Source organism: Petaurus breviceps, unplaced genomic scaffold (genome assembly GCF_028583685.1).
Source record: "Petaurus breviceps papuanus isolate PSGF00001 unplaced genomic scaffold, PetGlider_PUasm1.0 90639, whole genome shotgun sequence".
Lineage (NCBI taxonomy): Eukaryota > Metazoa > Chordata > Mammalia > Diprotodontia > Petauridae > Petaurus > Petaurus breviceps.
Genome location: NW_027187296.1, coordinates 7,652,132 through 7,665,548, shown reverse-complemented (window position 1 = coordinate 7,665,548; position 13,417 = coordinate 7,652,132). Strand labels below are relative to the sequence as shown.

Sequence of the window (13,417 nt, the reverse complement as noted above, 5' to 3'; positions counted from 1 at the left end):
ACCAGGAAGACCTGAGTTTCAGTCCTCTCTCAGAAACTTAGTGCCTCTGTGACCATTCCTGGTAAGCTACTTACCATCTCAGTGAGGTGCTAACCTGAATTGGTATGGAGTTTCTTTACCCAGAAGTTATTACATCAGTAAAGTCACAGATCCAGTCCTAATTACTGAGTAAAGCCTGGCTGGCTATCAGGGATAATCTAGAAGAAAGTTCATGCTTTTCTAGGATTGGACTAGATAACCTAAATTTATAAAATGTGGGGGATGACATAAATGTTCTTTAAGACAGTTCTGTAATTCTTTTATTCCCCTCCTATTGTTTTTAAGGAATTTTCTTCTCTAAGTACTTTAAGCTTAGACTTATTCCCCCTTGATTTAAAATCTTTAGAAGGGAAGTACTGTGAAGCATGGCTGGGAATATTCCCGGCCAGAGGTATAAAAACTTAACAAAAGATGTAATTTTCTTATTTATAAGTTTTTAGCACATAATATTTTAAAACAAGTCTTATCCTCATGTCATTTTGAATATTATTTGGATGCATTTTCTTTTGGATGCACATGTTTTAATATGTGTCCTGCCACTATTGACTAGAAGAGACATATAGCCATTAAAATCTAATGATTTGCCATTTATCTTGAAAGTTAATTGGCATATAGTTGGTCAAGAACTGTCTTGCTCCAACTAGATTGCTCAGATATATTCTTTTATAAGAGTAGGTCACAGCAAAGATTCATTTTAAACCAAGCATATCACTTGATTTCATTCTTTTCTGTAGATTTAGTTTTCTCAGCAAAGCTGTTGATGAGAACCATCAGCAGGATGGGGATGATGACTCTCTTGTGTCACGATTCTACACCAACCCCATTGCAAAACCCATCCCACAAACCCCTGAGAATGCAGTAAATAAACACCACAGCAGTGTGGATGATTCCATCCTTGTGTTGAACATGCGTGGTGCCTTACGAAATGGCCTGGAAGGAAGCAGTGAAGAGGCCTCTTTCCATGATGAGTCTCTACAGGATGATCGGGAAGAAGAAGAGGAAAGTGCTTACCATATCCACCCAGCAGGTTAGAGTCAAATTAAAAGAGTGTGCTATTATGTCATAGCCAGTAGAAGCCCAACTTGGCCATCATAGACTTTCATCACAGTCTATATAATTAAATGTATTGGTAGAACCTGAACTTTCTATATTATTGCTTCCATTTGACTTACTCTGCAGGAGTCTACCCACACTTCTGTTGCTAATGCTAAGCTTCACATCCATTTATTTTGGTAAGATGAATCCTGGTAAACTTTTGTTGCTTTGCTTCCTGTTTAGGAGGCAAGAGCAAGGGATATAACCTCTTTACTAAGGATCCCATTATGATCTTAGTCCTTGGAAAAGTCATCGTCTTGGTAGTGGTTATCTACACTTCATAAGCGCTAACTCATTCCCTAATATCTTAACCTCCAGCCTTTTTATATTAGATCAGTAGGCCAAACTGAAAGATCTAAAAGATCTAGATACCTTGACCAGAAGGCCTTTTGCATCATGGAGCAACAGGTACCTCCTGTTGTGGATCATGCCTGGGCAATGTCTACCTGAATAATGTCAGAAAATTCTGAAGTCAACTGTAGTGGCTGTGATTGTATATCCAATTGTCATTGCCATGAAATGTGCCCTCTGTCATTTTGTGATACCGTGATTGCTACTTTCTTTAAATAATGTAAATTAAGGATAACTACAGCCTACTTTGTAGCATCTACCTATTGTTATAGCCTAGCATACCCTTTTTTTGTCTTTTAGTAACTTCACTTTCCAACTTTCCTTTTATTGTGATAAAATTATTACACGTAATCTTCCAAATTTCTTTTCGTTTGAGAACCTCAAGGATTTGTGAGTGTTTTAGTACGAGTAATCCTTCCATTAATGTAGGGTTTAATCCCTCTTCAACCAGAAGCCACTCTCCTGGTGAAGACCCCTTTTAAGACATAGGCTAATCCTCAGAAAACTTCCTTTTCAGTTTGGTAGGACTAATTTTTTTGTTCTAATAATGGAACCTTAGGTCACTTTATGCAGTGATGTTTGACCAGAGGAGGGCTTTAGTGGAGCAGAGCAAATTCCCTTTTTTTTTTTTTATAAGCAGTTGGGGTTAAGTAACTTGCTCAAGGTTACACGGCCAGTTATTTCTGGGTGTGGTGCTGAGTATCTGAGCCCAGGATTCGATCTCCAGGTTATCCCAACACTGGAGCCGGTGCTCTTACTTGCTGAGCCACCTGGCCTCCCCTAAGCAATTGGGGTTAAGTAACTTGCTCAAGGTTACATGGCCAGGTGTTTCTGGGTGGGTGCTAAGTGTCTGAGCCCAGGATTTGATCCACAGGTCATCCTGACACTGGAGCCAGTGCTCTTATTTGCTGTGCTACCTGGCCGCCCCCAGAGCAAATTTCTTAGCCCATATAAGTCTAGTTATTGTGGTGTAGTGGAAAATGGAGTGGATTTAGAGTCAGAGGATCCAAATTCATACATTGGCTCTGCTACTTACTATCTTTGTGACTTTGGAGAAGTCACTTTATCTCTCTGTGCCTCAATTTCCTCATTTGTAAAATGAAGGGGTTGTACTAGATGCTCTTTAAGGGCCTTTCAGCTCTAAATCTCTGATCCTAGTGCTTCTGTTGTATGGAGAGATCTGCAAGTAGGCATTGTCAGTGGTATGATAGGAATGGAATTCTTAAGTACAGCTGCTGATTAGCCTGGCTCTTAGTTGTGAGTGGAGCTGGGAGTAGTATTCATCATAAAACCCTCCAACTTTTACTTTCTTCCTATATTTCTACTTTATTCTCTTAATCATATCTCTTGTATTACCCTCTATCATAGATATGACCAAAGGTCCTCAGAACATGAGAAATTTGGACTTGTTTGGGGATAACAAAGGTATCCCAGAAGTCTTAGTGCAGATTTTAAGAAACACTTAAGTTTAACACTCACAGAGTAGTATCTGGAAACTTGTCATAGAAAAATGGGGCTTTAAAAATACAAGAGGATTGGGAAGCATGGTATTACAGTAGGAGTGTTACCTGGGCTTACAATCCCTATCCAGGCCCTATCATAGACTAGTTGTGTAACATTGGGCAAATTATTTTCCCATGTCTCTCTTCCTCATTGTCTTTTTCTCTCACATGAGGGGCGTGAACCATTGTCATTTTCAGGCCCTAACGTTCTGTTAAATCAAGAATGGTCAGACTGCACTTGGAAAACAGACCTCGAGTTTAAAATTGTGTTTACGGGGCGGCCAGGTAGCACAGCAAGTAAGAGCACCGGCTCCAGTGTTGAGAAGAACTGGAGATCTAATCCCGGGCTCAGACACTTAGCACCCACCCAGAAACACCTGGCCGTGTAACCTTGAGCAAGTTACTTAACCCCAATTGCTTAGGGGCGGCCAGGTGGCTCAGCGAGTAAGAGCACCGGCTCCAGTGTTGGGACAACCTGGAGATCAAATCCCGGGCTCAGACACTCAGCACCACACCCAGAAATAACTGGCCGTGTAACCTTGAGCAAGTTACTTAACCCCGATTGCTTAAAATAAAAAAAATAAAAAATAAAATTGTGTTTACATACTTAAATACAATAAAAATTTTATTTAAAAATAGAAAAAACATTCTTAGCTTGATGAATAAAAGCCCAGTTTTCTGACCTCTGAATTAAATGAATGAGACAATATCTACTATTTAGTCCTGGATAGATTTTTAATCTTGTTTCCCTTTTGTTTCATAGGCATTATTCTCACCAGAGTTGGCTATTATACAATACCTTCTATGGATGACCTCGCCAAAATTACCAATGAAAAGGGAGAATGTGTTGTAACAGATTTCACCATAGGTCGAAAAGGTGAGTTTATTTGGTGTTACTGTATGTTATATATATTCGTTCTTGAACATTGGTTTATCACTAGAGTGCATGGAGTGACTGTGCTGCCAGAAGGTTTACTTAGGTCCTGAGATCACTAAAAGGAACTTTTGTGGTCTTACTGTGGGAACTCTCGATGTAGCTGGAACTTTCTGATTGTGAATGGGAAAGGCAAAGTTGTCCTTACCTGTGGGGACATTTTGTAGATCTGTGTGTTCTCTTTGGGACTAGTATTAAATAGTATTAATTCTGTGGGTGAGGCTTATTTTTCTTCCCTACACATGTGAAAAAATTGGGAAGATAAGGGAACATGAAATGAAGGAAAGAATCTAAAAATTGGCAATGATTGAGAAGATCCTGTTAAACTTTGTATTAAGAGGTTTGAAAAAGAAAATTTGAAAAAGAGCTGCTGAAAAATGAATATTTTAAATATCACCAAGGCTCTCAAAATTGTAATTTTTAAAAAAAAATTCATTAATTTTTATATTTAATTAAAACAGGACTGTAGAATAGTGGGAAGAGCACTGGATTTGGAGTTAGAGGGCCTAACTTTGACCATTACTCAATAGTCTGTATGAATTTGGGCAAATCAGTTAACCTCTCTAGGTCTGTCTTTTGGGGATTTGACTGGGTTATTTCTAAGGTTCTCTTCAGGTTTTAAGTTCTTATAATCTGTGAAGAATAAGAATACCCAAACACTGTATTGTGACTGGATAAGAAGAGACAGCTGAAATTGTTTAGGGTGAATGGTGGTGGCAGCAGCATTTTTGGTGTAAGGAGAGGCTCTCAGACTCCACCCATGGACTAGGACAGTGGAGCAGAGTGGGTAGATGGTGCATTGTGAAGATAAAAGTGGGCTACAGCACCACAGGAGACTACTGCCTTCCTGAGTGCAAGAATCCATCCAAGGAAGGAAGACTTGAGTAATTAAAACGTTTCTGTCTTTGCAAAAACAGACCTGTACTGCTTCTGATGTAGTATCTTACATCCCGAATTTGATTGCAGCAGTGAAGATGTGCTGTGAAGCTAAAGAGGGATTTTCTTGATGAAAATATTATCCTTTTGTCAAAAAGGAGAGATCAATTAAAACAGGCACATGTGAAAATGGTTCAGCAGTGTTGCATTTATGTTGAAATCATAGACTTTCTAGTTAAACTCAGATTAACTGATATTCTTCAGATGGTTACAGAAGGTTACAGAAGGAAATACATATATATGTATGTGTGTATATATATATGGAAATAGAGCATGCTCAATTAACTAAAACATTTAGCAACAATCAAAGAACAAAGTGGTGAAGTCTAAAGAAATAGCATCAGTTTTGCAAGAACTATAGGTCCATGGAAAAGAGAGTGGAATTTATCTTGGAATACATGAAACTTTGCCTAGCTTTGAAGAAATTATTTGTATCCAAATCATCCACACAGAAAAATTTGTACCTTGTTCTTTTAATAAGAAAATGCAGAAAAGTTCAAGTTTAAATACTACAAGACAGTGACTTAATTGGCTCATCATCAGGGTTTTTATTTGTCCATATGAAAACATGACAGAGCTCTAGATGTGATATTTTATGTATCCAGGCTAAAGGGCAAGTGCGGAAGTGTTCTTTGTGTTCTTTTGTCCTACTTTGAATAAGTTACATTTGGGTCACCAAACAAGCAGTAACAATAAATTTAGAAGACTTTCCTAAACATAAGGATCTTTTAAAACTTTTTACTGCTATCAAATTGATGCATTGAGCCACACTAGTTGAGAATTATGGCAAAGAAGTAATAGGAGGTTCTCTCTAGAATTACACAACAAATATTTTTGGTTATATAGACAAGGTTTAAAAAAGATGGGGAGACCTGATAAACAAGGTTGTAGAACATAATATTAGAAAAATTGCCATGTTTTATACCACTAGACAGTGAATGGGATGGCTCAACTTCTGTCTTTCTGTTGATAAATTGGAGATGATTCTTTCAAACTTAGTAGTTGGTAAAACCATTTTTGCTAAAGTAGACAGATTGAAAGGTATTAACAACTTTGAGAGACTGAAGGACCCAAATAACTTACTTATTGGCTGATCTCAGAAACTGAACTCCTTAATGTCTGTAATTAACACATCATAGCAAAGGAGGAGATGGTATATGATGTACTGCAAGGGACCTAATACCCTAATGATGTTAAGAAAGCATTATATTTGGAGGTTTTAAAAGACTTAATTTCAGTATACCTATTGCGTTTTTTCCCCTATTGTTTTCTTACTCCCTCATCTAAAATTTAAAACAAGTAAAAATGTGTGATATTATTTGAACATTATTTCCTTGGTTTCATTTTAATTGTTTAATTTTATTTTTGCATTTGGTGTAAGTGTAATATAGGTGTATTATCTAATCAAAAATTGTGTTGTAACTTACTGAAATAACTTTATTTGTTAGAAATCCTTTTAGCAATTTATCATTTGTTTTCATCCAGCTAACAGCTATAATTTTGAAAACACTATATGCAAAAAACAAAGTGAGAGTGCCCACTTAGTGTTGTTGAAAATGTAAATCCTTGGTGAGCCATCAAAACTGATAGTTGATTATGTGAGTGAAACTTCTGTGGATGTAGTGCAGAGGATAGATTTTAACTGTTGGCTTTGACTTCTAGGTTATGGCTCAATCTATTTTGAAGGAGTGGTAAATTTAACTAACCTCAACTTGGATGAAATTGTACATATTCGTAGAAAAGAAGTTATTGTCTACCTGGATGATGAGCTGAAGCCTCCTGTGGGAGAAGGGCTAAATAGGTAATGAAAACATTCTTTTCATTTTTTTTAAATTGTTTTATGTTTATTTTTAGTTTACATCATTCATTTCCACAAGATTTTGAGTTACAAATTTTTCTCCCTGTCTTTCCTCTACCCACCACCCCAAAACAGCAATCCCACTTTATACCCTTTTCCCCAATCTGCTCTCTCCTATATCCTCCCCCATTGCCCTTCTGACTTTCCAGTAGGGCAAGATGGATCTCTATACCCCAGTGCCTGTATATTTTATCTCCCAGTCACACACATATATATAGTTTAAATATTTGATTTTAAAACTTTGAATTCCAGATTCTTTGCCGTCCTCCCTCATCACCCACCCTTACTGGGAAGATAGGCAATTCAATATAGGTTGTACATGTGCAGCTACGCAAAACATTTCCGTAGTGGATGTATTGTAAAAGACTGACTATTTCCCTCCTTCCTATCCCATCTCCCACTTGTTCTATTCTCTACTTTGATCCTGTTACTTTTCAAAAGTGGGTGCTTCCAACTTCCCTAACCCCCCAGCCTACCCGCCCTTCCATCATCCCCCCTCTCATCTCCTTTGCCCCTACTCTCCTGTAGGGTGAGATATCCCATTTAGTGTGTATGTCATTCCCTCCCTAAGCCAAATTCAGTGAGAATAAGGTTGACCCATTCCCTTTTGCCTCCCTGTTCTTCCCCTCCATTGTAACATTCCCCTCTGTCTATGTATACCTGTACACATATACACATATATAGTCATACATGTAAATAGTTCAACTCTGATAGGTTCCTTATGATTTCTTTTCCCTGAAAAGAAATCTTGCTTCTTGTATCTGAATGTCAAACTTTCTATTCAACTTTGGTTGAAAACTCTGGTTTTTTCATCAGGAATGCTTGAAATTCCTCTATTTCATTGAATGACCATATTTTCCCCTGGAACATGATGCTCAGTTTTGCTGGGTAGGTGATTCTTAGTTTTAATCCCAGCTCCTTTGATCTCCAGAATATCATATTCTAAGCCCTTTGATCCCTCAATGTAGAAGCTGCCAGATTCTGTGTTATCCTAATTGTGTTTCCACAATATTCAAATTGTTTCTTCCTGGCTGCATGTAATATTTTCTCCTTGATCTGGGAATTCCAGAACCTGGCTATAATATTCCTAGGAGTTTTCTTTTTGGGATCTTTTTCAAGAGGTGATCAATGGATTCTTTCTTTCTTTCTTGTTTTTTGTTGTTGTTTTTTTTTTTTTGGAAGGCAGTTGGGGTTAAGTAACTTGCCCAAGGTCACACGGCTTGTGTGTGTGTGTGTATGTGTCTCTGTATTACGTGTCTGAAGCTGGATCTGAACTTAGGCCCTCCTGACTCCAGGGCTAGCACTCTACTTACTGCAACACCTAGCCGCCCCCGGTGGATTCTTTCAACCTCTATTTTGCCCTCTGGTCAAGCATCAGGGCAATTTTCCTTAAGAATTTCTTGAAGGATGATTTCTAGGTCCTTTTTTTTTGATCATGGTTTTCAGGTACTCCAGTAATTTTTAAATTATCTCTCCTGGATCTATTTTCCAGGTCAGTGGTTTTTCCAGTGAGATATTTCACATTGCCTTCTATTTTTTCATTTGTTTGGATATGTTTAATAGAATCTTGATTTCTCATAAAGTCACTGGCTTCCATTTGCTCCAATCTAATTATGAAGGAATTATTCTTTTCAGTGAGCTTTTGAGATTCTTTATCCATCAGGCAAATTCGACTTTTTAAGTCGTTCTTCTCATTGGCTTTCTGAGCCTCTTTTGCCATTTGAGTTAGTCTGTTTTTTAAGTTATTTCCTTCAGTCAGGTTGTTGACTCTCTTTTCATGATTTTCTTGCATCATTCTCATTTCTCTTACCAATTTTTCCTCTACTTCTCTTATCTGGTTTAAAAAATCCTTCTTAAGCTCCTCCATGGCCTGTAATCAGTTCATATTTTTCTTAGAAGCTTTTGGTACAGGAGTTCTGACTTCATTGTCTTCCTTCTGTTCCATGCTTTGATCTTTTTTGTCCCCAAAATAGGAGTCTAAAGTCAGATTGCTGTGCTTCTTTTGCTTGCTCATGTTGCCACTCAATTACTTGACTTTTGAGCTTTTTTTTGCCACAGTAGAACTCTGCTTCCATAGAGGAGAGCTTTGTCCCAAGTAACTGGGGTTTTTGCAGCTGCCAGAGCTATTAGTTGGGTGCCCTCCCAGAAGCCTCCACAGGCTCTGGCACCTGGTCACACACCCCAGGACCTCCACCCAGGACAGGGATCCAGATCCAAGTAGGTTAAAGCAAGAGCAATTACCCTTCAGAATGGTTGCTTGTTCCCCCTACAATCTGCAATCCAGGAGCTCTGAAATAGTCGTGCCGTGGCAGCTGCCGCACTTCAGTGGCTTTTCCCTCCAGGAGTAGAGTCCAGAATGTACTCCAGGACTCCCTGTTCCCAAAGTCTATACTGACCCCTCACTTTGTCTTTGGCCTTTATGGGTTGATAATTCTGTAAACTGCCACAGCTCTGATAGTTATTAACTGTATGACTGTAGAAGTCACTCTTTTCCAAACTTCAGTTTCCTTATCTCTCTCATTTTTCTCTGTCATTGTTTGGATAATTTGTTATAGCTTTTCAGGTCTGTGATTTGATGTGGTACAGCATTGTAAAGTATGACTTATCTTTGTCCGTGTTGTTCCTCAGTAGCACGTAGGGTAGAGACTGTCTTTTTTTCATCCTTTTATTCCCATTCTTTTCATCTTTATGACAGGGTGGTAGGAGGATTTTCTTTATGTGATATGGTATTTCAGTTCAACAAATATTTATGAAGTATCCACTTTTTGCTTTTCATATTCCCTGTGCCCAGTGTTAGAGGTAAAGATACATACAACATAGACCTCTTTAGAAACTTGTAATCTATTGAAGAGGAAAGCCATGTATACAAATAACCATGTAAGGGAGAAGTAGAAGTGAAGCATAGAGGTCGAGAACTAGTTCTTGGAGAGATAAATTTCTTCATAGAGGGTGAAGGAATAAAGGTTAGATAAGTCTTCATGGGAGAAGTGGCATCTGAGTTAAGCCTTGGAAAAGAGGATGGAATTTAAGACATGAGGTGACATGGGAAGAATTGAGAATGGAATGAAGAAAGCAATCCACTTTTGGTAAAATGTAAGGTGCCTTCCCATCTCCTTTCAAGTATTTGAGAGTGTGCATGTGTGTTTTCATTTTTAAATTTCCTTTTTTTTTATTATGAATTTAACAAACATCATGAACATGACTGTATACCAAGGCCAGGAAAAAAAAAGATTCTACATGAAACTGTACATCTCTGTTAAAGTATTTATTAGATTTAACATGGTACTGCCAGGAATGGCAGTACGTACACACACACACACACACACACACACAGTTTCTCTCCCTCTCTCCAAATTAAAAACCTGTTTTGTAAATAAGTATAGTCATTGTATCAGCAAGCATTCACTACATATCTGCTATATGCCTAACCCTATGTTAGGTGTTGAGAATTCAAAGACAAAAAGTGAAATAATCCCTGCTCTCAGGGAGCTTATCATGTACATATATAAGTATAAAATAATCACAGGGTGGTTCAATATCAGAGAGTTAGGGAGATCAGGAAAGTCTTCATGGAAAAGGCAGTGCTTCAGTAGCATCTTAGAAGAAAGGCATTTTGTAAGACAGGTGTGAAGGGAAAACAATTTGAGAGTTGGCTAGCACAAAAACATACCAGACATGGAATGTGCTGTGAGGGAGAAACCGCTAGAAATCCAGTTTGTGTGGACTATTAAGTATGGAGTCTGAAAGAACGTATAATGGAGCTAGAAAGGTTGTAAAGGGCTTTAAAAATAAGAAACTTGGTATTTTTTCCTAGTAGCAATGGGAAAACCTAGCATTTGTTGAAGGGGGAGTATTCTGATTAAATCTGGACGAGGAAAAAGAGTTGGTGGCAGTGTGGAAGATGAATTGGAGAAGGCAGACACTCGTTCAGGAAAACCAGTTTGAGCCATTGGAGTAGTCCGGATGAGAGGTGATATGGACATATGAACCAAGTTAGTGGCTGTAAGAATAGTGAGGAAATAGAAGAGGTATGGCTATGTGAGATGAAGAAGAATTAAGGAGTCAGATAATGTCAGGGCTGCAAACCTGACAAACTGAAAGATTCACATTCTTTACAAAGAAATAAGGAAGGTATGTAGAAATGTAATAATGACAAAAGATAGTAAATTCTGTTTTTGTTATGTTGGGTTTGAGATGTCTCTAGGACATCTCAAAGCCAAATTCACATGTTACCCCTATCAGAAAATGTGTCACCAGTAGAATGCATGCTTACATGAATATTCTGTGTAGTTAATGGTTCTGAGCATTTTTTCTCTTTCTCCACTTAATAACATTTGTTTTTAAAAATATGTGAAATCCTATGATTCTTTGACTCCTTTTTGCTGTTTTGATTTCATCTCTAAAATGTTGCTAAATCATACTTCAATTTCTCTAAAATGCTTCTCAAAAATATATTTCTTCCTAATTCTGTATTGGAAACATCCCCATAATTTTTTATTACATCCTAATCCCATGGTTATATTTTTATAATTTCTGACCATAGTTGGACTCTCATCAGGTGGAAAGGTCATGTGAAAATAATCTTTTTAATATCTTTGATTATTTAATGTCTTTAGAGTAAATCTTACAAAATAGTTCCCTACTGATTTCCCTGCTTCTTTGTAAGAAGTCATTCTCTCCACCCTGTTTTCAAGATAGTCCATCTTTACACTTGTCACTATCTATATATCTTAAAGGAAATGTTCTCTAGGTCTTTTTCAGATAAATAATGCTTCCAACAATACTGGAGTTTACTTGACTTTTTAATCCTTCAAATCTAGTCCTGGAATTCATAGTTTAAGCATTTACTCATTTCTTACGAAGTATTTATTAATCACCACCACAAGTACAATATTGTATTAGATACTGTGTGGTGGGCAGAGTATATGGTACCTATCAGTACTACGGAGACACGTCTGGAAAAGAGGAAATTTTGAAAGCAGTGTGTGACCAACTTACTTTTGATTTGTGTATAGGTATTGTTTAGCTTGAAGAAGCACTTAAACTTAACTTTGTATCTAACAGGCGGGCTGAAGTTACCTTGGATGGAGTTTGGCCAACTGACAAAACTTCTCGTTGCTTAATAAAGAGTCCTGAACGACTAGCTGATATCAACTATGAGGGCAGGTTAGAAGCTGTTTCACGAAAACAAGGTGCCCAGTTCAAGGAGTACCGACCAGAGACTGGTTCTTGGGTATTTAAGGTAAGGCTGTCTCATTATTTCTGACTCTTAATTAACTGGATCATGATAATAGATTTTCAGAGCTTGAAGGGGCTTTAGAAGAGTATGATCCAGTTCTCAGTTGTTACTTCCATATTTTAAAGAAAGTCTCTAAGGAAGCAGATTTTCATTTTTGGAAGCTTGTTTCCTTTGTTTCATTTTAGTATTCTTGGGAGCTAATTAAAAACTGTATTGAAACTTAAGTCTCTTTCCCCTTCACAATTCTTTGTGGATGTGGGGAACCATTGGATAATGTATAACACTACCCTGTCAACTTGAGAATCTTTTTTTTTCCCACTCAGCTATCTTTCCACAAGGCAAAACCATCCCAGCTATGTTTTATAAAACCTATAGGAATTCCACTGAATATGAAGACATGTTGTTGTCTTGGGTCATCTGACCAAGAGGATTTGTAAAAAATGATGATAATCTCATCAAAAGTTGTTTTATGAGTAGTACATTTAAACCACAGATGTATTACTTTAAGATCTGAGAGAGATTTGATCATATTGAAGCATTTGAAGGAGACAGAAAACTGTCAGAAACGGATCAGTTGAAGAAGCTGGAGATGTTTAGTTAAGAGAAGGTTTGAGACAAGTCTTTAGGGGGAAACACAATTGATGCCTACAGCTCCTAAAAGGATCATTGTGTAGGAGAAGGAATAGACTTGCTCTAGCTGGCACTCAGGGACAGAACCTAAAAAGAATAGAACAGGAGGATGAAGCCAAAGTATAGAAGAATGATAGAAAAGAATTTATTTATATTTATCTAGCTTATTGTGAGCTAGGCACTGGGGTTACAGAGACACAAATGATAATGGTCTTTTCTTCATGAATATCACATTTAAGGGAGGTAAACTGTATGCAAATTAAATAAGTGTATATATTCAAAGTAAATTCAGAGTAACTGGTAGGCTTAGGGGAGTAGGAAGTGCTTACAAGTTAGGTGAATCAGGAAAACCCTAATGCATAGGGTATGGCATTTGAAATTGGCCTTAAATGGAGATAAGGATTCCAAGAGGCACGGGTCATGAGGAACAGAATTCCAGGGAAGGAGGGCCCGTGCCAAAGTATGAAGGCTTCTTGGCTAGACCATAACAAGAATGTGAAGAGCTAATGTGAAATCATTTGGGAAAAAATAATTTCAATCTAGATTTTGAAGGGCTTTAAATACTAAAAGAACAGAATTTGTATCTTGTCTTAGAGAAGATTAAGAGCCACTAGAGCTTTGGTGTTTTGTTTTGAGGAAAGTGCCTTTTAAAACACTGTGTATATGATTTTATAACTGACAAATCGATAGAAGTTAAAGGAAGCAGATGCTGGTTCAGTAGGACAACTTCTTGACAATCCTGTGGGGCTGATATACTATGAGAAGTTTGGATTTATTGGATGTGGTTTTATAAAACTATAGGAATTCCACTGAATATGAAGACATGTTGTTGT

At 37.5% G+C, this 13,417-nt stretch overlaps 1 protein-coding gene and 1 pseudogene across 3 annotated transcripts in view; both read left to right on the top strand.

Moving 5' to 3' along the window:
- NUP98 (nucleoporin 98 and 96 precursor) overlaps nt 1–13,417 on the top strand; it is a 102,146-nt gene that overhangs the window by 51,768 nt on the left and 36,961 nt on the right. For all 3 annotated transcript variants that reach the window (XM_069064721.1, XM_069064719.1, XM_069064720.1), the window contains exons 16-19: nt 774–1,066; nt 3,751–3,864; nt 6,520–6,658; nt 11,780–11,957. In XM_069064721.1, the coding sequence (XP_068920822.1) occupies nt 774–1,066; nt 3,751–3,864; nt 6,520–6,658; nt 11,780–11,957 (724 nt within the window). The remainder of the gene's footprint in view (nt 1–773; nt 1,067–3,750; nt 3,865–6,519; nt 6,659–11,779; nt 11,958–13,417) is intronic.
- LOC138143480 (26S proteasome non-ATPase regulatory subunit 12-like) lies at nt 4,225–6,510 on the top strand (annotated as a pseudogene).